The sequence below is a fragment of the Sturnus vulgaris genome, chromosome 14, assembly GCF_052056855.1.
Source record: "Sturnus vulgaris isolate bStuVul1 chromosome 14, bStuVul1.hap1, whole genome shotgun sequence".
In the NCBI taxonomy this organism is placed as follows: Eukaryota; Metazoa; Chordata; class Aves; order Passeriformes; family Sturnidae; genus Sturnus; species Sturnus vulgaris.
In genome coordinates, this window is record NC_142256.1 from 854,695 (window position 1) to 878,000 (window position 23,306).

At 46.0% G+C, this 23,306-nt stretch overlaps 4 protein-coding genes across 10 annotated transcripts; 3 read left to right on the forward strand and 1 right to left on the reverse strand.

The window, feature by feature from the left end:
• The first annotated feature begins 142 nt into the window (after nucleotides 1-142).
• Nucleotides 143-8,089, forward strand: GCNA (germ cell nuclear acidic peptidase). Its single transcript, XM_088173304.1, has 10 exons — nucleotides 143-354; nucleotides 1,165-1,211; nucleotides 1,644-1,695; nucleotides 1,792-1,865; nucleotides 2,016-2,453; nucleotides 2,779-2,950; nucleotides 4,022-4,166; nucleotides 5,031-5,169; nucleotides 6,064-6,268; nucleotides 7,165-8,089. Exons 1-10 carry the CDS (start codon nucleotides 158-160, stop codon nucleotides 7,415-7,417), a joined length of 1,722 nt encoding a protein of 573 aa, XP_088029430.1. The 5' UTR covers nucleotides 143-157; the 3' UTR covers nucleotides 7,418-8,089.
• Nucleotides 8,090-9,034: 945 nt separating this feature from the next.
• Nucleotides 9,035-14,125, reverse strand: BRCC3 (BRCA1/BRCA2-containing complex subunit 3). The gene is made up of 8 exons (XM_088173305.1): nucleotides 13,970-14,125; nucleotides 13,516-13,636; nucleotides 12,819-12,905; nucleotides 12,072-12,160; nucleotides 11,479-11,534; nucleotides 10,874-11,005; nucleotides 10,462-10,505; nucleotides 9,035-9,758 (listed from the first exon to the last, which is right to left on the reverse strand). The coding sequence occupies exons 1-8, from the start codon at nucleotides 14,072-14,074 to the stop codon at nucleotides 9,607-9,609; spliced, it is 786 nt and encodes a 261-aa protein (XP_088029431.1). The 5' UTR covers nucleotides 14,075-14,125; the 3' UTR covers nucleotides 9,035-9,606.
• A 279-nt stretch (nucleotides 14,126-14,404) lies between these two features.
• MTCP1 (mature T cell proliferation 1) lies at nucleotides 14,405-22,936 on the forward strand. 4 transcript variants are annotated; one of them, XM_088173309.1, is made up of 8 exons: nucleotides 14,405-14,465; nucleotides 14,782-14,836; nucleotides 16,967-18,034; nucleotides 18,130-18,300; nucleotides 18,454-18,505; nucleotides 18,587-18,764; nucleotides 19,703-19,769; nucleotides 21,505-22,936. In XM_088173309.1, exons 3-5 carry the CDS (start codon nucleotides 17,927-17,929, stop codon nucleotides 18,499-18,501), a joined length of 327 nt encoding a protein of 108 aa, XP_088029435.1. In that variant the 5' UTR covers nucleotides 14,405-14,465; nucleotides 14,782-14,836; nucleotides 16,967-17,926; the 3' UTR covers nucleotides 18,502-18,505; nucleotides 18,587-18,764; nucleotides 19,703-19,769; nucleotides 21,505-22,936. The 4 variants fall into 4 exon arrangements, with proteins under 4 accessions (XP_088029435.1, XP_088029437.1, XP_088029436.1 ...); XM_088173311.1 differs by lacking the exon at nucleotides 18,587-18,764; XM_088173310.1 differs by lacking the exon at nucleotides 14,405-14,465 and having other exon boundaries at nucleotides 14,725-14,836.
• CMC4 (C-X9-C motif containing 4) lies at nucleotides 14,788-22,936 on the forward strand. Of its 4 annotated transcripts, none has more exons than XM_088173314.1 (3): nucleotides 14,788-14,836; nucleotides 19,703-19,769; nucleotides 21,505-22,936. In XM_088173314.1, the coding sequence occupies exons 2-3, from the start codon at nucleotides 19,712-19,714 to the stop codon at nucleotides 21,672-21,674; spliced, it is 228 nt and encodes a 75-aa protein (XP_088029440.1). In that variant the 5' UTR covers nucleotides 14,788-14,836; nucleotides 19,703-19,711; the 3' UTR covers nucleotides 21,675-22,936. The 4 variants fall into 4 exon arrangements, with proteins under 4 accessions (XP_088029440.1, XP_088029439.1, XP_014732669.1 ...); XM_088173313.1 differs by lacking the exon at nucleotides 14,788-14,836 and adding an exon at nucleotides 15,938-16,005; XM_014877183.2 differs by lacking the exon at nucleotides 14,788-14,836 and adding an exon at nucleotides 18,460-18,505.
• Nucleotides 22,937-23,306: the final 370 nt, after the last annotated feature.

A 23,306-nucleotide genomic window follows, 5' to 3' on the forward strand; every position in this document is an offset into this window, starting at 1 on the left:
AGAAAACCTTGCGGGCCTTTACTCTGTGTGATGTTTTGAGTAGCTGTTCGAGCAGAGATGGGTGTGTTGGGTTGGAGTAAACGGGATTTCCGCTCTGCCAGTGCCGCCCATTTGCGCATGCGCGGCGCCCCGGAAGCGCGCGGGCCGTTCGAGCGCCATGGCGGGAGCGGCGGCGCGGGCAGGCCCCTCGCTCGGCGCAGGCCCCGACCCGGCCCCGGGGCCCCGCCACCGGGAATGGCGGGACCGGGCGGGCAGAGGGGCCGGGACGCGGCGGGCAGCGAGCGGGGAACCGGCCTCGGTGGGGCGGAGCCCCGGGAGAGACGCCGCTGGGAGCCAGGGCTGGCGGGGCGGCAGGTGGGGCGCCGGGAGAGGGAAACAGCGCCCGAGCCCGCGTGTCCTGACGTGGTTTTATTAAATTATTAATTAAGAGAGCTTTTAAATCTATAGCTACTTAATCTAGAGGTATATATACATACACATACATGTATATATACACATAATGCATGTGTGTATATATAAATACGACATATTATGTTGCATGTAGTACATACTGTATGTATTGATTTATAATTCTAGATTACGCCCTTGTTTGTTTTATGGTGATTGGTAGGTATTAGCAGGTAGGTTTTACAGAACTGCAGTCTTTAAAGTTTATATAACGTGCATTTAAAAAAAAAGCTGTATTCCTGGTTTTTTTAAGTAGCTGTATATTTTTGAAGTTGGTAATGATTAGTTCATGTTCTTATAAAACGAAATTAATAACTTGGTAAGGGTGTTGTGGGCTACCTCTACATTTGCATGGGCATAGCAGTCCAGGTGGTAATGCCTCCATTCTGCCTCTTGAAATAGCTTCATGACAGCTGCTGCGTTTTGCTAAATATTCATGGAAGCTCTATTAAAGCACATTTTATGCAAAAGCAGCTTCTTAGTCATCGGTGCATGGGTTGAGGTTTCAGGCTTACTGTAACACACTTCTCTGACAAATCATAGACCATGTGTAAGACAAGAAAAAAGCTTTCTATAAGGAATTAAAATAATTCGGCCTATTTGGGGCTTTCATTGTTTTTCCCACTGTGTATTTGGTTCTCAGTGTTCACGGGTCTTTCAGACCAGTGGAGATGCAGATCCTGCTGTGACCTAAAGTTCTGCATTTCATTTTTGCAGCAGTGCCCTGTACTTCTCTTCCAGCAGTGATGATGAATTTGAAAGGTGTAAGTAATGACACGTTGGTTTGTGTTATGAAGGAGTATGAAAAGGACACATTTCTGTCTAATTATAGTGAAGTGTTTTTACATGTTACTTTCTTTCATTGCTTGTGCTGCAAAGTAATTCTCTCCTTGCAGTGCAGTCTTGGTGTCTGTGTCACAGGGAGTGTTCTTGAATTGCCTCAAATTTGACTCTTTTTGCCTTGCATTATATTTTTCTTATTGCCTCATTTTGTCTGCTCCCTGTCACTCACTTGCTTCCTTCTTAGTCTCCAGAGATTAGAAAGGTGCTGCCAGTTTTGAGGAATTGAGAATTGGAATTATATGTGTTTGTTTTTTGAAAATACTTTAGAGCAAATTTTTACTAGTTGCAGACTTTTAAAAATGCATAACAAGAGATACAGAGCCTTGTTCTTAATTAATCTTCTTTTGTTTCAGTTTTAGCTAGACAGAAAACTCCAAAATATGTTTCTAAAAAGACAGATACAAGGTGGGTGCTGTCATTAATGAATTTTTTGTGTTCATATTTTAATTTTCCACACAATTTAATTTAATCCACACAATTTGCCTTTTTTTTTTTTTACAGTTTGAAAGACTTCATTGATGACTCGGATGATTTCTTCTTGGACTTGAAAGTGAAAAAGAGCACAACCAAGAGTGGTAAGCAGTCATCCATAATAAAAAAATGAAAATACAAGTTACTGTTCTTTGTGCTTACCTGTCTTTCAAGGGATTTCTTCTTTGTTAAGAGAAACACAGATCTCCTAAATGCAACTCCCAAAACCTTAAGTTCTTTCTTTTGAATTGCAGCACAGAAAGATCTTCTGACCCCAAAAAAGCTGATGACTCCAGGGAAGAGAAACACTTGCTGCCAAGAATTGCAGTATCCCGATACTTCAAGTGACACTGAAGATTCTGTCTTTGTAGAAAGTCCATGCAATAACGACCAAAAAGAGGGAGTGAAAGACTTAAAAGGGAGTCAGAAGTGCATAAATCTTTCACCTCCACAAAATCGGAAAGAGTCTATTTTCAGAGGCAGTCAAGATTTACTTGTTAGAAGGAAAGAAAGAAGCTGTGAAAATACTGAAAATAAATTGCCAGCTGTGGCACTAGGACATGGTACAGGGGTGGAATCAGATAGCTCAGATGACAGTTTTGGATCTTTAATGGAACGGATAAAGAAGCGAAGTGTACCCCGAAAACCAGTCTTAAGCACACGTAAAACTGTCTTTCAGCCGAGCACGACAGGTGAGCAGTTCTGAGCTGACTTGCAGTGGTAATTGCCTGGTTCTTTCCATTTGTGTGCCATCAACCTCTGAGGTTGCAGCCCAGCACCTTGCAAAGGATTTTGGTGCAATCAAAAACTACTCCTTTGAGCATTCAGAAAAGTAATCTTGTACTATCAAGATGTAAGTTTTTCACTATTGCTTGTTTTTATCATTGTAGGCACTTTCCATTTTTAAAATTATTCTGAAAGCAAATCTAGTGGATCCTTCTGCTGGTTTCTAGTGATTCTGTGATTTCTTTTTATGATGTGTGCTGTGTAATCCTATGACTCTTCCTGTTGAACTAGAAAACATCAAGCCACTCTGCAAAGATGCACAGCCCGTGAAAGGGGAGGGAAGCAAGACACCAAAGCTAAAATCCATTTCACTTCAAGAAACACCTTCCATGATAAGGACTCCTGCGAGAATTCCTGGGAATGAATCAGTCAGTTGCTCACAGTCAGCAAAGATAGAGAAAAAGTGAGTGTTTTTCCATTGTTCCTGTGTTTTAGAACAATTACAGATGGACAAAGAGATGCTAAGCATTTAGCATAGAATGATGTGATTCCTCTGCTACCCAGAAATTTCCTCTAATTCAGCATTTGTTAATGGTTGAATAGCTGGAAACCAGAGTTTTCAGTCTCCAGTATGACAGGGAGAATATAAACTGATCTCTTCCAAGGGGAATTGATGACAAATCTGACAAATATCAAATCTTCTTTGTAAATGTTATCTCTCTTGCTATTCCTTGTCTTGTATAGCATGTGCTGGCTCTACAGATTGTATATATCCAGCTGCTTACCTCTGAAAATATATCAAAACTGATTCTATTAGTAATTCATGCCTTTTAAACAGGAATGTATTGATTTTTAAAAAATCTGTATCCTTATAACTTGGAGAATTCATGTTTCTTTTTCTATATGTGGATGCAGCTTAGGCTTTTCAAAAGAATACATTTTTCATTTCTAATAGCTGCCCTTATTATGCCTTCTAGCCATGTGCTCTTCCCTTTAATGATTTTATAATGGTGTATACAATACCAAGCCTTTAAATGATATCTTGAAAGGTGAGACTTTGTCAGAATGCTGCAGCATTGGAGTTAGTAATCCTGGTGGAGTATCTGCTTTCCCCGAAATAATTCCTGAGCATTCCTGGACTATCTTTGTCTGTTTTACAGACACCTGAAAATGCACCTTTATTGTGATGATCATGTTAGGGCTGTTCATATATTGATAGAATTTTGGTATAGTTGTGGCTCGCTTTGTCACAAAGTCTGAGTCTCTCTTCATACTTAGGAGTCCCCATAATCAAATTTTGTGAATTAATGAAGTAACTGCAGGACTGTTGCAACAGCTCTGCCCCTTCATGCCCTCAGAGGGGTAAGAGGACAGTCATAGGCCTCATGAGGGGAAGCTGGTGGAAAGAGTCAGGAGAGGCTTATGCCACTTGAAGCATCCCTGAAGTCTTTATTGGCTTTCAAGTGGCCATTATTTTTCCCTGTATTTTTCCTTATCTCTACTTCAGCAAACTGCTTAATGGCTTTTCTTGCAGGGTCAGGGTATGCTCAGTGCCTGATTGTTTCTTGCAAGATCTTTCAAATCCAGCTTCCCACTATGTGAAGTATTTCAAGAAAAATAAAGAGGAACTGGCCCAGAAGCTCTACAGGCTGTTTAATAGTACCATCTTTGAGCAAAAGGTTGGTTTCAAAACAAGAACTACCATTCTAAAATGCTGGTTAATATGTTGCTCCTCACTTTTTGATGTGATTGCTCTTTATCCTCTTCAGATTGTAGAAGTTAAGCTTTATAGCAATGGATTATGTTTGAATTAGTCCAAGCAATTTCTTCCAAAGAGGTTGGTCACCACCGTGATGCAGCAGTTTTCAGCTTGGCTTTGCTTTCCCAGCTGTAATGGAAATGCTGCAATGTAATCTTTGTTCCTTCCTATTGGATGTTCATGTCTGCCTTTCTGGATAAAAAGGTGATCCTTCAAATAACAGTTTAGGGTGAACATAAAGCTACAATTTGTGTTTTAAATTTAAGGTTCCATTTCAGAGAACTGCTGTCTTGACCTAGGATCATCATCTGGGATATTGGGGGCCTTCCTCTGGTGAGAAATATCCTGGAAAGGAAGGGTGCTGCCCTCAGTAATTCCAGTCAGTTTTTTTCCCAGGAAGGAAAGTGTTTTTTATGGAGAAGAGAAAACACTGTTGAGCTGACAGGCTGAGGCCATGATTTCACATAAAACTGAGCTGAACAGACTCACTATTACTGAAGCAGAATATCTTACTGCCCACTGCTTCAGCCCTGTACCTTGAGGTACTTGGAGGTAGAATAGAGGAACTAAGGACTTTTGTCTCACGCTGCATTGTGAAACTCCCATTGTTGGTTACTGATGGTGGGAATAAAGCCCAGGAGGGGAGTTGGCATCTTAAGTGATAAGGGCACCAACGGAGACATCCTGCAGTGGCTCTGCAGTAAATACAAGGGGAAGCCAGAGGGCCAGAAGGTAAGAGGAGAGGTAGGAGAGGGGAGATAACATGCACTGTTTTGTTTTTCAGTTACCAGAGAACATGGTAATAATATGGAATAAGAAAATGAGAAAAACAGCGGGGTATTGTGTAACGGGGCAGAGGGAAGGCCCTGAAGGGAAGCGTTACGCTCGCATTGAACTCTCTGAGAAAGTCTGTGACTCTGCAGGTAGGTCAAAGAAAGGGTTTGTTGATCCTTCTTTGAGGATGTGTTGATTCTTCTTTGAGGAAGCAAGTTTTAGAGATAAAGACATAAATCTGATGCTTAAGAGATGTGGAACTGAAGCCAGCTTTGAAATTTTATATTGTCTTGTATAAATAAATAAACACATGAATGGATTTATCCACATTCCACAGCCCTTCTAAGAGGCTGGGCAAATACATAAAATGTGAGAATAGAGATGTAGTCACACTAACTACAGTATTGTTTGTATTTCTTGATTTGAAGACCTACAGGCATGGTGTTACTCTAATTCTGTGGTATAATGGCAGTCTAAAATCTGACTTCTTCCATCACAGCAAGACATCTTGTTGGTAGTATTAAAGCTGGAATAAAGACAGGTCAGTGCCAAATTAAATTCCATTATGTGGTACTGTGACTGTTATTTCTCCCTCATCCCCTCCCAGTATGGGAATATGAATCATAAAATGGTTTGGATTGAAAGGGATCTTAAAAACTATCTTGTACCAACTCCCTGCCATGGAGGTGCCACTCCACCTTCCACTAGAACAGGCTTCTCCAAGGCCTGCCCATCCTGGCCTTAAACACTTCCAGGGATGGGGCAGCTTTACCAACCAACCAACCAACCAGAAAAACTAAAACAGATGAAGTGTGTGGGGGAGTAGCTAGGATGCAGAATTGGAGCTGATGACAAAACTGGAAATGCACCAAGTAAAACTTAGTTTTGGAACATCTTATCAAGACATTGGTAGTTTTAACCTTCAAAATAATACTCGTATCTTAATATAGGATGAGTGTCAAAGGCCTAAAGCAGTGACCAAAGGTGAGCTTGTTCTTCCCCATGCCTGACTGATATTTGTCTTTGTTTGCTTTTACCTCCAGATCGCCTTCGGGACACGCTGATCCACGAGGTTTGCCACGCAGCCACCTGGCTCATCAACGGGGTTCGGGACGGACACGGGCGGTTCTGGAGGTTCTATGCCAACAAATCAGCTGTAATTCATCCAGAACTGCCAGTGGTGACACGCTGCCACAGCTACGAAATTAATTACAAATTCACCTATGAGTGTGTTCGGTGCAAAGCTACGTGAGTAATGTTTTCATCTTGCATGAGACTGTGTATTAACTTGCCAACTTGTCGGTTTCCCGTGTCTAGAAATCACGGTTCTCTGAAATTGTAAAGCAGTTTGGATACTCTGATGTTTTCCAGAGCCCATGGAACCTCTATGTGATTCCACGTTGGTTTCCAGGTAGTTTCAGTTCTAGTTCAGAGGTCAGGACAGGCAGAAATATCTGAGGACCAGTGGTGATGAGGGAAGGTCTTTGGGAGGCAGTAAGAGATACGTACCTAAGCTTTGAAGGAACAAATCCCCATACAAACTGGGCACAGAATATTTGACAGGGATTAGATACTAGATAAAACTAACAAAGAAAGCTTCCAGGTTAAAGTCCTGATGACTTTAAATTACAACTGCAGCCTCGCAGATGTGAGCACCACTCTCATTAGGATTGGCACTTGGATGCAACCTATAATAATTACACAACTTATGGCTTTTTTTAACCTCAGGATTGTATTTGTGACTCATAGAAGTACTGGAAGGAAACACTTAACATATCCTGAAGTGTTTATTAGGACTATGCAATGCAGTACTTGCTTAGATGCAACAGAGCATTCTGATTTTTTGTGATGTCTTTGAGGAGAAACTCCAAGAGGCAGTTGATACATGTCTTGTGGAGGTATTTGGAAATGTAGCACTTCATACTGGTAGGCTGAGAATAGAAGACACAGAAGAAGGAACCAAGCTGAAAAAGCAGTGGAAAAAGTTCAGGGTAGGGAAGTGTAACACAGATTTGATTGTACCACTTTGTGATGTACTGTTCCCTGTTCTAAAATACTACCTGAGAAATCTGACCTGAGCAGTAGAGAAAGGGGCCCTTTCCTATGAGTCCTGTGGAATCCAAGTCTTTGTTTTTGCCTTCCAGGATCGGGCGGCACTCGCGGTCCCTGGACACTGCGCGGTTCGTGTGTGCCTTCTGCGGGGGGCAGCTGGTCCTCAGGCAGCCCCAGGGCAAGGCGGGCACCCCTGCCAGGACACAGCTCACACCCTTTGCTAAGTATGTGAAGGAAAACTATGGACTTGCTAAGAGAGAGCAGCACGAGCTGAGTCATGCAGAAGTCATGAGGAAACTTAGTGCGGATTTTGCTTTGAAAACCAAGCTGGAAGATTGCTTTTAATATTTCAATATACCTCCTTTCTTTGTGCCACTTATATTTTATAGAGTAGTAAAAGTTCTGAGCAGCTCTTACACATAGCATGTCTTTAGTGACTCCAGTAAGGGATTTACTGTTTCATCTGGGCAGCTGATATGCTGTAGACTCTGTGTGTGAGCTGAAGAACTGCTGCCTGTGCATCTGGCTGGGATTGCCAGAGGCAAGAATGTCCAGGCCCACTAGCCCAAGTCCCCTGACTCCGAATGACTCCAAAGCAGGAAAAGGGGCATACATGAATTGGGTTTCAACATGGGCTCAGGTATTTTCCCATGAAGATCCCGAGAGATCCTTGGCTGTTTTTGTTAAAACTAAGTGGTAGGTAGATGGTGCCTTAAATCCATTAACAGAATATGTGAGTTTCTTCAAAGCCCTTTAGCCCTCAGTAAGATTGAAGCTCTTTGATTGAATTTGAACCTCTATCATTGAGATTTTGTAGAAACCAAAATAGATGCAGATGGTCAGGCTGGGGAAAGCAGATTCACTTTCCCCCCTTAGAATGAGGAGGGGTCTTGTCATGGCTTAAGTCTTCCATGTAAAATGCAACTGAATATGTGTTATAGTACTTGTGTCTTCTGAAAGCAAATTGCTCAGGGACTTAATAATTTTGATAATCAATAAATGCCAATTTGATATGAACTCTTGCAATGAACCAGGCTGCTTTGTTTCAGTTTAATCATGGCTGTGTAGGAATACAGAACCCTAGTACCAGCCCAATTCTCCTGGCTGTGGATTGGCACAGTCATTAACATCCTTTGGTCACTGGGACTACAGTCCAAGGATGCCCATTCCAGGAGACCCAGGGTTGCTGGGTCAGCTCCCAGGAGCCCTCATCAAGCCTGGGGGCACTGAGGCACCACCCTCCCTTCCCCGGCAACGATGAAAGGAAGGAGCATTGGAACTAGAAACCAATAGCAAAAACAATAGCACAAAACCACTGACTGTTCAAAAACTGATTAATTACTGTTCACAGCACTTCTAAGGAAAAAGAAAAGAGTAGTGAGCAATCTACTTCAAGGAAGTTCTACTCTTAGGGGATTTGTCAGCAGAAATGTACAAAGATTAAAAAGTCAAGTCTGACAAAGTAATGGGGCTATGGGCTTCCACCTATGACAGCACTTTACAGCTGCTAATCAATACTGGCTGGCACTGGCAGGAAGTGCCTCTTCCTCAGCTCTGTCACTGTAATTGTTCCATTCTTTGCTCACAGGAGGCAGATTCAAGGAACACAGATGAGCATGTACATGCTAGGGGCTGCTGTGAAATGCAACAGCAGGAACATTTAAAGGAATTAATGCAACAACAGCTATTTTGTTCCAGTCTTAATAAATTTCTGCAGTTAAGTTCAGCATGGAATAATGTCAGACTTGTATTATATACGAGTTCTCTGCCCAGCATGTTAACATTCTTCCCTCTGGGAAGGAACCAGTCCTCTCACTGAGCCAGCAGAAACAGGTCATTTTCTAGAGAACCTCAGTGCTGGGCACACACCAGCACTGCATGGCGTAAGAGAATACAGACTGACCAAAAAATGCAGGCACTGGCACCTTGTAGCATTCATTTCATTTCTATTCCCAACAGCTCTAGCTTTGGAATTCTTTATTTGGTTTGACATATGGTGAACACAGATCCTATGTCAAAGATCTTCCAGGTCTGGTCCCAGGCTTCCCTCCCACCTCTTACCTGCCTGGGTGAATGACCAGTGATCCAGAACATTACCAGCTAAAAGATCATGGTCAAATATAGCTACTAAGAGAAGGCAGAAGTTGGCAGCATCAGGTATGACAGCAGGGCCATGCTTTTCCCCTCTAACCCTCGTGTTCCAGGCTCCTGGAATATATCTAAAGCAGTAGGACTTCTGTCAAAATACAGAGGGAGAAACAACAGGTTCCCTAGGTGGGTGCTCTCCAGAACAGGAGTCTTCAGGTGCTGCCCAGCCCCACCACTGAGCCAGAAGTGCAGCAACTGCAGCTACAAGCACTGCATTGCACCAAGCTGGAGCAGGTAAAGTCCTGATCCTGGAGCTGTGCTCTTGGCTGCAAGAGAAGAGGCACAGCCAGTACCTTCATTGAGGCAACATCGGGCCACCCTTCAGCCTGCAGTAGTTCTTGAAGATTTCTTTCATGTCACTTTCCTGAAGGGTCTGCATTTCCTCCTCACTCTAAAGCAGCAAGTTCCTCTAGCAGCTGCTCCTTCTCCTGCTGCAGCTCCTGCACACGCTGTTTGTTCTGCTCCAGTCTGTCCTCGAGCCACTGCAGCAGGGGCCCACTGATGGCAGACATTTGGCTGCAGAGGTTCTTGGTGAACACTGCAAAAAGCAACACTACACTATCATGCCAGGGCAACACACAAAATATTCAGTGTGTTACAACACCCCTAAAGCTGACAGACAGCCAAAGAAACCTTCCAGCATCCTGGCCATGGCAACAACACATCTGCATAAGAAGGTTAGAACCAGCAGCTTGTACAGGGAAACACCATTGCAGTGTGATGCAGGCAGAGATGACAATTTGCTAATCACTGATGCTAATTAATTTCTAAATTTCGAAGCATCACAGAATGCCTGATTTCCTAAATGTCTAAGAATGGACAATGGGGTAATAAACTTGGAACAGTTTGGAAAGTGGGATTAGGATTCACCCCATCACAGTAGCAAAAGGAAAGATCATGTCACACCTATGAAGTACCAGGAGATAGAAGTGTGCATACGGGTCAGCCAGACACTAACACTCAACAAATCCCAACTCCCCTTTCCTGTTCCAACAGAAAAAATAACCTAAACAAACCAAGCCCCAAAACCCCAAACAATCCCAGTCTTTTGTAATTTCAACCAATTCTACAAAGCCTGAAGGAGATAACATTCATGATCTCCAAGATTAGGGTGTTTTACTGCCTTTGAAGTTTTTATTTTGAGTTTCTAGTTATAATTCAATTCCTATGTAACAAGATTCCACCATTTTGATCTTGGGAGCAGGACCCTGGATTGTAACATGCAAGAAAAGAATCCTTACCTGAACCATTATGGATCTTGGTTACAGAGTCAAGATGGGTGAGGCTAAGGGAATAAGGGAAGGAAAAGAAAGCAGGTTAGAGACAAGACAGCAGAGAATTGTGTATTAAACCCAGGCTGTAAATCCACCTGCCCGTGAATCACGGACCAGACCACAGGTACACCTAAACCTCTTCACCTGCTGAAGACCTGCACATTAACAAGGATAACAACCCGTGATCACAAAACCCCAACATTCTGCTGCTAACCCCAGGCTCAGTTCAACAGACTTCAGTAAGTTCTATAGAGGCACAGGAGGTGGTAATCCTTAATTTCTACAGCTTTGCTAAGGCTTTGGTAGTCTTAAGTACAGCAACAGTAGAACATGTCAGCAAAGACAGCCTTGGAGAGGGGCACAGCCCCAGGGCTGTTACCTGTGAATTCTCCTGTAGGCATCCTGCTCTTCTTGGCAAAGGATCTTGGGCAGCTCCACAGCTGATTCCAGACATACTTTCCCAATGGTTTCATGGGGAACAACATGAATGGGAATTTCAATCCTTTCATATCTAGAAGGGTATGAGATATAATTAAAAGCAGTGAACAAAAAAATGACTTCTACAACCTTACAACAGTCTGTCCAAGGCCTGGCAGTGCTGCACATCCACTTTTGGGAACACATGCCTGAGCTGACAGGCAAAGGGAAGCATTTTATATCCACGTAATTGTCTTGACTTTTAATTGTAAGGTGCAAACCTGAGGGCTTGATCTCTAGAGCTGGAAGCAAAATGGTGGTGCTGCTACACAACAAATTGCAGCACAAATCCCCACCCTGACCTTAGCAAATCTTAAAAGAATAAATTATCCAGGCTAAATGAATCACTCCTAATCTTTAAATTCTCTTCCAGGAGCCTGCATGAGCAGAAGTCAGGAGACCCTAGGCAGGCATCTCTGTGCGTTTGCTCCTCTTACTAGAGACAGCCCAGAGAAAGGAGAGACAAGACAAAATACAATGGACGTAATATTCTTCTGCTGTACTCACTCTGAGCTTTTCTGGGCCTGAATAGACTGGAAACAGGTATAGAGAATTCTGCCTGTCTAAGAGAGAGAGCAGAAAGTCAAATACCAAAGGCAAAAGACATCTAAAACCGCACATTCCTTTAGGAAGCTTTCAATAGAATTCCAGATGTTTTGCTGTGATTTGCTTGCTGGAGGTGCTTAAAGCACACATTGACAAACTCTTTAATGATAAAAAACTCTTAAGCAGCAGCTGCCTGGACAGCCTAGACCTGAGCGTCAGCTTATCTCACGTAACAGCCACACCTCCTGGAGAAGCAGGAAGAGGGGCAGAGCTGTGTGTGCTGGACTGGACACCTGGGGGAAGAGCCCTGGCCCATTTCAGAGCACACTGCAGCTGCTGCAACCCCCCCGGGCAGCCAGGCTGTGGGGCAGCACAGAGCAACCATCACTTGCTCTCCTCCCCTTGGCATCACAATCCAAACCATTCCCACTGTGCTTTCCATGTGCTCCCAGCCTAGCTCTGCCCTCCCTGCAGGCTGCACCAAGGGCTTCAGCTCTGCCCTGATGTTCCTCATGAGCCCCTGGAGGGTTTGTTGCCATTTTTAAGTTGCCTACCTTGGTGTTCTTGTCCTCAATGAAGCAGGAAAAAATCAGCCCTACAAACCCTTGGTCCATCATCTGATACATGGCCTGTGTGCGGACATCTGCAGGGACAGAAATGAGAGTGAGAGCTGCCCTGCACACCTGCAAGACTGGGAAATGCTCTGCCACCTTCTGAAGGGTAATCTGGAATTTGGTAACTAATGTTATAAACTTTACATCCTCACTCTGGATGATCTGAGTTTAAATAAAGAACTTGATCCAATTTATAATGTAATTAAATAGCAAGTCTTAAAAATAGAAGATGTGCTCACAAAACCAAGAAATTATCTCACAGCGAGCCTGATGCCACAGGTCACCATAAAGTCCAACATACAAGGTACTCATGTACTTATTTTCTGAAAGTTTTCAGCTCTGCATTAACACTCACAGATGTCGGAAATCATCATGGCAGGCCTAGGAGCCACACAGCTTTTTTTGCTATTCCCCACACTCAAGGTCTGTTTTTTCTATCTGGAAGAAGAGCAGTACCAGCAGTAGCTGCTCTGTGACTCCTGGGTCACATCTGAGTCCTTGGAGAGCACACACAGGAATGGGGCAACACTGGCAGGGGCCCCTGAAGCCCACCCAGACAATCTGGTCCTATCAGGGAATGTTTCAGACTCAGAACATTGGAATGTGCAGCTCTGGAGCTCCAGTGACTGAGTCCCAGGATCAGCAACTGGGAGTTTCCCCCAGAGCCCAGCCCAGGGCTGCTCTTACCGACGTGTGATGGCCACACAGTGATGTGAGGGTGGGAGTGATACCAGCCCACCACCCTCATGGGACGGCCTGTCATCTCAGCCAACCTGTGTGGGGGTCAAGGAGCTTTTAGAACCAACAAACAAAGGGAAGAGTTGTATGTACAAGGGAAAACAGCAGAGTTTTAAAAGGGTTTCCTATAAGTCAACAGAATCCCAGATCCCTTTGGAGGAGTGATAATAAACAGTGCAGGGAGCTGATGGGAGCTTTTTCCCCAGCACCATCAGGAGTCACTGCTGCACAAGCAAACTGGATTTTGTTTGCATGTGGCAACAAACAACGTTTTGGCAGCTGTCCAAACCAGCATCCCAGAGCGTGTGTAGAGAAGAGGCTCCCCAGTGCAGCACCTGGAGCCTTGCTGACCTTTTACTTTCCAGTCAGCCCCTCTACTGCCACCCCCCTCCACAAACACACTGCAGTTCTACCTGTGACCAAATACAAAACAATGATAAAAAATGTATAACACAATTCCTCTGTAAGTGCTGGAACCAACAAAGATTCCACGGAAAGGCAATAGCCAGCACAGCCCTCCCAGCTGAGCAGCTGCAGGAGGGAGCAGCTGATGGCTTCAAGCCAACTACAGGCCTAAAACACAGCCCATGAAAAGAGCTCTGAGGTAAAGCACTTCACTGCCGAGCCTGCTCTCTGCTGAAGGATATCTCTGCTTCAGTGGAAGCAGCTGAAAGCTGCTCTGGCGAGATCTCCACACGGTCTTTCCTCTTGTCAGAGCGGCGCAGGATTATCACAGAATGGATGTGGACGATCCGGCTGGTGTCAACCTAATGACACAAAGGGGAAATCAGTGATTCCTCTACTAGAGAAACAACAACCGGCAGGGCTGGGCTGCTCTGCGCATCACAATGCACAGGTGCGACCCGGAACACGCCAGGGTACGGGGATGGAAAGCTTTCCTGACTCCGTGCTTCGACTCTCCCAGGAGCTGACCTACGCGCTGGCGGCTGCCAGGGCCGCAGGAGAGATGGGTGCCGAGGTGCGCGATGCCGGCGGTAACAGCCCGCACCCCGCCGTGCCACAGCTCCGCGCAAGCCACAACCCGCATAGGCAGCGCCGCCACCCGCCCCTCCCCGGGGCCGCCCCTCCGCGGGCGGTACCTCTCCGATGCAGAGCCCCATGACCTCCTCCTTCTCGGTGCTCAGTGCGTGGTTCAGGCACACCAAGAACGCGTCCGCCTCCAGGTGCACCGCCTGCACCGCCATCTTGCCCTCCTCGGCAGCCTCTCCTTCGCCCCGCCCCCATGGCGGATAGACCAATAGCAGCGGCGCTCGCTGGCCCTGCCAGCCAATCGGCGCAGCCTCCGGTGAGGCGAGAGGTGCGGCGCGGCGGAAGGGCCGTGCCGCCCACGGCAGCGGCAGCGTCGGGGTTCCGCCGGGGTTCCGCGCGGTGGCCGATGCCCGCGGCGGACCGGCAAGGGGTGGCAGGGCCGGGCCTGAACGGGACGGCTCGGTCCGATCCGGCTTAATCTGACTCGGCTCGGCCCAGGGCCCGGCCCCCGGGGCCCGCGCGCAGGCACGGGGAGGCGGCGGGTCCGGGGGGCGGGGGACGGCTTTGCGCGGCGCACGCGGCGCGGCGGTCACGGCGCGGGTGCAGGTAGGTCATGGCGGGCCCGGCCCGTGGGGCCCGCCCGCCTGCGGCCGTCTCACGCCCAGGGCCGCCCGCCCAGCCCCGCGGCCCCGGCCCGGGGAACACGCGGTGGCTGTGCCCTCCTCCCGCCCGCCCCGCCATGGCCGATCCGGGCCCACGCCCGTACCACACCCCCTCCCCTCCGGTCCTTGCCCGGCTTGGCCACACCGCTCCCTGCTCCCGCTCCTCGGCCCGGCTCTTGCATCCCTTCCCTCGCCCTCCCCGCCCCTCTGCGTGGCTCCCCCCGAATTATCTCCATCTTTTTGTCTTCCTGTTTTTTTAGATCCCACCAAAGCTCGGCCTGCTCTCCCCACGCTGCTGGACTGCCCGGCTGGTCGGTGAGCATCTGCTACCCCTCAGTAGGTCGGGCAGAGCGGAGCGTGGAGTCAGAGGGGCTTGCTCCAGGCAGAGTAGAGTCCAAACCCCCAAGAAGAAGCTTTAGAGTGTCTCCATATGCCCTTAAGTCGTCAGATCATCAGATCCCTGTGTTGTTGCCTGAGCTGGGCTGAGTTTTTCAGGAAGGCTCAGCACCCTTGTAGCCCTGAGGTGTGCAGGCAGCTGCCATGCCCCAGCAGACCAGGCTGGCCAGTCTTGCTCTAGGGGCAGTAACTGTATCAGCACAGCCCTGCTGAGCCTCAGCAGTGCTTTTCCTTGGTGCCTAAATGGCAGCTGAACTCCCAGTTGCTTTTTAGAACAGAAGGTGATAAAGGGTGGAGTTTGTTCAGTACACTGACCTCCAGCTCTGGGCCGGTCCAAGCAGCATCTGGAGCAACTTGTGTCACTGTTTCCATAAAATACTTTAATGTACCCAACTTAAAACCAAATAAATTGTCGTCACTACAAGCTGCATTCCTCCTCCTGGCCATTTTGATATTTATCCATATATTATGGCTGAGAAATCCATCCAGGTCCCAGAACAGTGTTAAACTTTTAAGATTGATGGACAGAACATCTACCAATATTATTCCTGTCTGTGGGGATTGGTATTTGAATTTCCCCAAAACAACACTTTGAACAGCTCAGCCTTCTACAGCTATGTTGATGGGAATGTTAAAGTCGCAAAGAATGATGCTGCAATCCTGCAAATTTAAGCTGTTGGGGGTTTTGTTGGTTACAGTGGGGTTTTTGATAGGTCATGAAGCAAGCAGTGTAAGAACCCAGGTTTAAAACTTGGTTAAAATATAAGTAAGTTCTCTTCTTCCACCCATGTCTTCCTTCAGGCTTTGTTTTTGATTTCTGATCAAACCTGCAGAAATAGACACTGTATGTTTTCAGGTGCACTGTCTGAGCGTGTGCTTGTGGAATCTCCAGTTTCTTTGGCGTGTTTGGGTGCTGCAGACAGACCTGTCCCACTCGAACCCTTTCCTGTCCCACCCCAAACCCAATCGACGGTTTTGCCTGACCTCAGGATTTTCCATGTGGCACTACCTGGGCACCTCCAGAGGCCAGACTGAGCCTTTCAGCTTTGCAGTTCTGGGGAAGCTTGGGGCAAATCAGTGGGGCAAAGGTGAAAACACACATTAACCTCTACCCATTCTGCACAGTGTCCTCTGCACGAGACCTTGTTCTGTTGTCCTGGATCTGTCATCGCTGCCATCTCCACTCACCATGAACACAAATGTGCATTTTGTGCTTTAGTCCTACCTGTAGTTCAGCCAGGCTGAACCAGGTCAGTATTTGGATAGGAGACCTTCCAGGAGAGTGCACTTACAGTAGGAAACACAGCTCACTTACTGAGACATATTTTTCTATTACTGGTGCCAGTCTTGAGCCTTCTGGTTCTGGGGATGATGACCTATAGAAATTCCAGCTTTGAACGGAGTAAAAGCAAGTTCTTGGGCATTTCTGCTCATGATGGAATTTTTTGCAGTTTACTGCAGAATAGGAGAGTATCCTGGCCGAATTCCACCTGGGGTGATTACATTCAGTTGACTGAAAATGATCAGTGGCAATTGCATTTCACTGTTGGGCAGAGTTCAACACAGGGGTTTAAATTTGTAATGTGGCTTAGGGTAAAGCAGAAAGGAAAAGAATGACAGAAATGTCCCTTTAACCCTAATTCCTGAAGGCCTTGTGAGGCTTGTCAGACTGCTGTTACATTCCTCTAAATGCCAGTGATCCAGCTGGTGGGGCATTCCTTGGAATGCCTGTCAGAACAGTGGTGCTTTGTGTAGGGCACATACACATCCCCACACATCAAGCAGGGAAACAAACAGAATGGGTGAAAAAAAGAAGTAATAAAAGAACACTCAAAGTTTTCTTTGTGACGATGCTGTTCAGGCTGATCCGTGGTTGGTGTTTTGTTCTCAAAAAGGCTGAGTGCTCCTTTAGCTCAAAAAGATAGAGAAAACACTGATGTAAGATATGGAAGGCATCATGGAAGATTATTTTCTGTTATATACGCACCCCATGTATAACAGTTTATTTTTTTTCTGTCCCTGACTTTCCCTCCTTTATTTTGTACCCAGATTTTCTTGCTCCTGTTTGAAATATGCCTTATAACCTTGCAAGTTTTCAGAAGACCACTGTGTTTCACTGGGATAAGGAGTATTGCATCTGCTTCATAGCAGGAGGATGTTGTATGTGTTACAGCTTAACTTTGTTCTACTTTACACCTAGATAAAGGATGAAGACTGTCTATACCATTTTGATTACCTCTTCTAGGGTTCAAAGAGAATCATTTCCCCTGACCTCCATTTGCTAATGGCTCATCTTGATCTAACTGGCACACAGATAAACGTGCTGTTAAACAAAAGTTACAGTAGCAGGAACCACCTCAATGCCCCAAGCTCCTCTGCCTGTGTTGGTGGCTCTCTGTGACCAGCCAAAAGCCGAGCAACGCAGTCCTGAATGCTGCTCCGGAGGAGTTTGGGTGTGAATGGACAGTGCTGCCAGCCCTGAGAGATGAGACAAAGGACCCCGCACCCCAACAGCTCTGCGAGCTCCAAAGATGAGAGTCCTGCACACTGAGTTCCATGCTTTGTCTCCAGAGTGATCTTCGTTCCTGTTAATCTCACCTCACTGCTGGTTACGAGTTTTGCTTTTGGGATTTAGACCACCTCACTTTTACGCCCCGTTTTACACAAAGACTGTTTCTAGGACTGTTAGTGGAATGAGCAAAGCCAATACTCACAGGGTTTAACTTTGTACCAATAGCACCTTTTGCCCCAGAATGCCTTACCAATGCCACCTAGCACGCGTGTCCCAGTGTACGACTTGGCCTGACGTTTCCGCTGGCTTAGGCACCACCTCAGCCTCCCGAGCTGACTTTTAGGGACGTTTCCACACGTAGCATCTCATCCAAGGAGTCAGACACCACCTGTCTGCCGGGTCCGGGAGCTCTCCGTGAATGTGCTCAGAGCTAAAGAGACCACGTGTGCACCCCGCGGGCCGATGCCTTCCACCTGAGCTGCGGAAGCGCCCGAGGGATGGCAGAGGGAGGGGAGGCTGGCGCTCCTCCCGTGCGGCTCTGGGTGCGGCGCGTGGGGGTTTACTGCGATGAGCACCGCAAAACCTGGCTCGTGGCTGCAGAAGAGGCAAGTGTGTGCTTTGAGCTTCCCCGTGGTTGTAGCATTGCTGTTTCAGGTGCCTCTGCCAGTAACTGCCTGCTCTGTTTGTTACTTTCCCCCAGGAGGAAGGTATGCTGAGGGCTCGGATCCAAAGAGTTCAGGTTCCCCTGGGTGAGGCGCTGCGACCCAGCCAGCTCCCCCCATCCCGGCTGCCTCACATGTGGCAGCTGTCCCAGGGTGAGCAGTACAGGGATAGTAACTCTCGCGTTTGGGAGATAGAGCACCATCTCATGGTAAGGATGGTGGCAACAATAGACCATAGTCATGCCTGTTTGTGAAGTCATTTGAGATCCTTGAGGGACGGCAAAGGACTGTTATTTTGTTGAAGTCCATTAGCTCAACCACAGTAACTGTAGACGTATTGAACTTTTCCTTGTCACTTACAGCTTGGTGGTGTTGAAGAACTGCTGCTTAAACTCGTGCCTGGGGATTAATCTGGTATGTGCAGACATTACCCCTGCTTTGTACTGTGCACTGTTTACTTCCAGTCTTTCTTTAATATGAATTTTTGTCTTTCAGGAGCAGTGGCTCTAGGAAGATGCTATTGTCTGTTTTGTACAATAAAAGGTTCTCTCTCCACTGAAATGCAGCCACCTTTGAGGTGGAAGTAGTTAAACAACACACAGCAACATCACACAAGAGTTTAGGACAGGCAGTGAAGTGGAACAGCCAAGTGAAACATCAGGGGGAGTTCTAGGTAGGCAGAATGTAATTGCCCCAAGTGGAATTTGGCCAGGATGCTGCAAATAATACCCTAATGATACTGGAAACTGCTGTGGGCTGGTGACTTGTCAGAAACTGGAAAGGCAGCAGCTCCCAGCTCTGAGCAGAGGCTGAACTGTGACTCAGAGGGTTCAGTCTCACCACCACTTTTGGTGACACTGGTGCTTTCCTTAGAGGTCTCCCATTCAACTACTGGTACCATCAGCTTTTGCTTGGCTTTTGATCTTACACTGACACAGTTACAGGTGTCGTAGCTGCAGAAAAATCAATTTGAGTGTCTGAAATCCTTTTCTGTTGGATTTGAACAAGATGGAGATGTTCTCCAATCTGGTTGAGTGGTTTTTTTGGACAGAGGGAAATGATTTCCAAGAGTCTTTCTTCTGAAACAAAATGAAAAAAGCCCTTCTTGTTGGCTTTATGGCATGTACACAACTGAGTTGTTTGGTTGATTATGTTTTTAAATGCCTTTTCCAGCTGCAGTTCCGTGACTTGCCACCAAATCCTTGATTGTGTAAAGCTCACAGAGGTGGATTTCACATAAAAATGTGTCTCAGTATAAGGTATAGAGATAGAAAACTCTTAAAATGTAGTCAGCCACGTTAATGTGAATCTTTTCTGGAATCTTTGTACATCCAAGTGGAAAATGACATGTTTTAACTAGAGAAAGGAAAAGGCTTTTAAACTAGTGACATAAAACTTCCCCTGTTCATTGTCCCCATCATCATCTTTTAGCCAGACACAGAGAGTTCTTGTGTATATTGGCAGGCACCTGCAAGCAGCAGTAGATGTTTCCTGAATGATGACAGTGGGGGAAACTGGGAGCTCCTGAAAGATGAGGCTATAGGACATTGTCTTTCCCCCAACCCCTTGAAAAGAACCTTGACCTACAGTAACATTTTCCTATCATTTTAGTTCCTGAACATGTCCCGGAAGGATCCCTGCCAGAAACAAGCCTGTGAAATACAGAAATGCTTGCAAGGTACCACGTGTCATTTTGTCTTTGGTGTCTTGATTTTTGATAGAACTTAATTCTTTTAACTTAACCTTGTTGATCTTTCACCTTGACAAGGAATGATCACATTAGCATCTCCTGGTTGCAAAATGAACAAAATTATAATGTTTGATTTTAATAGAATTGCTTTGTGCTTAATTGTAAATAATGAGACATCACTAGTATAAAGCAGAGCATTAGTAACAGTAATGTGCTTGTAGTGTTCTCCATGCTGGCAGTGAGATCCCTGGTGTATTTTTGAGACTCAGCTGTGTGCAGGGAGGGCTAGACATTATAATAAGCTCTCTTACACTGTGGTTAGTGAGGAAGTAGGTGGATTGTATGAGAAGACTGCAGAGCTGCTCCAGAGGTGTTTCAAGAGCAGGTGAGACAGGAGTCTGTCTGGAACAGGTTAGGTGATCTGTCCTGGAGGTATGAGATGGTCTTCATGTCCACAGCATTTGTCTAGAGACTTTTATTGTCCTCATGGTTTGGAGCATTCTCCCACAAAGGACTACCTTCTCTCACTGTACTACTGCACTTTAGGCTTATGGTGTGACAATGTTCTTTTTATAACATTGGTAACATTTTATAACATCTGTGGAAGTGACTCGAAGTGTTCTGCCTGTGTAGGTTTGTGTACAGTGTTGCTCTGAATGGTTAAGTGTTGGCAGAGAAGCTCTTGCTGCATGTACACTTCACTGTCACTGCTGCTCGAGGTGTCATTTTGGAGTGCTGCTGTTCACGTATGATGCTGTGAAGTTGTCGATAGCACAGATGAAGCAGCTGAGTTGACAGAGAGGAAAGCAATTTTCCTCTGTAAAAATTAAAGTACAGAGCCTTAACTGAGGAATGCACAGTCACTACACCCAGTGTGTGATATGGGAGGGTGGGAGCTGGACCTTTGGGACATGCTGACTTCTCAAAAGTCATTGTTCCAAAAGATCTTGCTGCTTCCTCTGTGAGACTGAATGCCTGCTGTAAATCTCTTTTGTGTTTTCCTATCTGTGTGTGACTTTCAGGAATGCATCCTTGACAGATAACGGTGTGCCTGTACATAGTTACAGTTCTAGAAATAAAGCTGCAAAGGCAGAGGGACAGTTAGGAGAGCCTTGGAGCACTCATCAACTGCAGGTTATGGCGAGAGAGATCAGCTCTCCTCTCCAAGGGCCTGCCGTGCCTCCTGGGCTGCCAGCTTGCAGACATCACCACAGCCTTTTTCTCAGGGGTGATCTCTGTGTTTGTATTACAGCTCACTCACCAACCCAGTCAGGGAATTCATAGCCCAGTGATCACAGCAGTGTGGTTTGCTCATTAACCAGAAGGTGTTTGCTGCTGCTTTCTGGGCTCTCCATGGGTGTTCTGTGTCTCACATTATGCTGCTCTTGCTTCTTTTAATCTTTTAAAAGTCAGGGTAGGTGTGAGTACAGCTGTGTAGTGGTTGCAGAGCTCATCCAAGGCAGAGCAGGTGGCTGTGCGTGCCCTGTGTTTCTGAGCAGACGGGCAGGTGGTTCTTAACTCAAACCAGACTCAGCCTCTTCCCGTGGGGCTCCTCTCCAAGAGCTTTGGCCGCAGCTTTAGATAGCCAGAACTAAAGAAAGGTTTTTGGGAGCAAGAAAATGATGGAATGCTTGTAAGCAGCTGCAGAGCTGGGCTAGGTGTGGTCCCTCAGGGAACAAAGCCTGTTCCTCTGCAGATCTGGTGTCTCCTCCTTATTTTCCAGAGAACAACTATCTGGAGTCCAAGTGTGAAGCTGTGCTTCAGGAGATGCGGAAATGCTGCGCTCGGTACACCAAGGGCAGATCCGTCTGTTGTTCAGGGTTTGAGAGAGAAGAAAGGGAGAGAGAAAAGGTTAAGTTGACTGCAGAAGGAATTTCCCCACCACCTCAGTAACACAATGCAGCTCCAGCAGGTGCTGGAGCATGAACTCACTTGAAGAGCTCGTGTGTGTTTTTTCAAGCCTTCTTTAGACTTTCAGAAAAGCCAGATTGCTCCTGGAACACACCGTTCAGCACACCAAAAAGCATTACACAGTACCAACAGATGGCCTGGTTAACTTTATTTTCTGTAGGAAAACATAATCTATGTTGCCTCTGCATCACACCTGTGAAATGTCAACTTGATGTTTTTAGGATGCTTACCTTACTCTAATCCATCCTTGCTCTAAAAATGGAGAATTGGAACCAAGTTATTCTGGCTTCTGGAGTGAGAGGTACAGGAAATGAGCTCAGAAGAGTGAGTTTAAACATGAAACAAACCCATCTTGATACAACAAAGGTATTGCTGCCACCATGCAGTAGTTCAAGACAACATTTGCCTGTCCAGTGGTTCAAGCTCAAGAATGGGAATCAGGTCTGGTGATTGTTCCTAAGTCTTGCATAGATCATGAGTGACTACAAGTCACTTTGCCTAAGTGCCTCACTTTTCCACTGGACAGAGTTGTTTCTTTTATATTTGAATTGCCTACACGCTGCTATTTGCATGATAAAGATGTTACAGGAGTATTATTTCAGGGATTGCTACAGGGATAGGATATTTTTTTAAAAAAGCAATATTCATTTGAAAGATTGACTGTTGATACAAAATTTATAAATTTATGTCTAATTGAACACCTTTAGCAATATGCTTTGAATCTAAGTCTAGTTAAAATTGCTGATACCCAAAGGCCTGTCACAGAGCCCTGGGCTAGATCCAAGAACTGACTTAGGTGCTGCTTACTGAACAAGCAGTTGTAGGCATTTATTTTCCACACAGCATTCCAGACTCACTCTCAAGCCCGTTATGTCTGGACCCCAGGAGAGATGGCTTTCCAGAAGCTCTTGACCATGCAGCAGAATTTCCTGTGACCTGTAGGAAGAGCTCATAGACAGGTTCCTGCACCACCCTTCAGAGCTGCCTGTCTCGCTATCCCCAGGATATCCCAGCAGGAGTCCAGGCACCCAAATATCAGGCTCCCAACCCACTAGCCCTAACTCTGTATTAGATCTAGCCGTAAAGGACTTTTGTGCTGTGATCAAGTACAACTTATGAAATAGAGCTTCTATAAACCACTGATGTCTAGGCACAATAGTTGTGTGTATTGAAGCCTAGAAGAGCAAACCATCTGTATTCACTGCTCTGAAATACCATGGTACAAAATAAACGACTGGAACAAATTGTGGTCTCTGGTTGTTTGTTGAGCTGCAAGCCAGGCAGCTTGGCTGCCATTCACAACCCAGGGCTACATGTGGTCATATTTAAATAGAAGCTGCTTGATATTTTTATAACTGGGGCTGAAGATCAGAACAATTTAGGGCTTGTCTTCCCCCCTCCAATGCCATCCTCCCCCAAGCAAAAACCCTTCAGATAAAACAGGGGGTTTAGTGTCCCTGAAAAGCAAGGAAAAGTGATGACAATGATGTGAAACACCTCAAACACTGACAAGTAGCTCATTTTTCTTTCTTGCCCAATCTGAGCAGGAACGGTAGAAAGAAAGTCACTAATAGATGATAAAATATATATATTTAGGCTTCTGTTGCACCTATG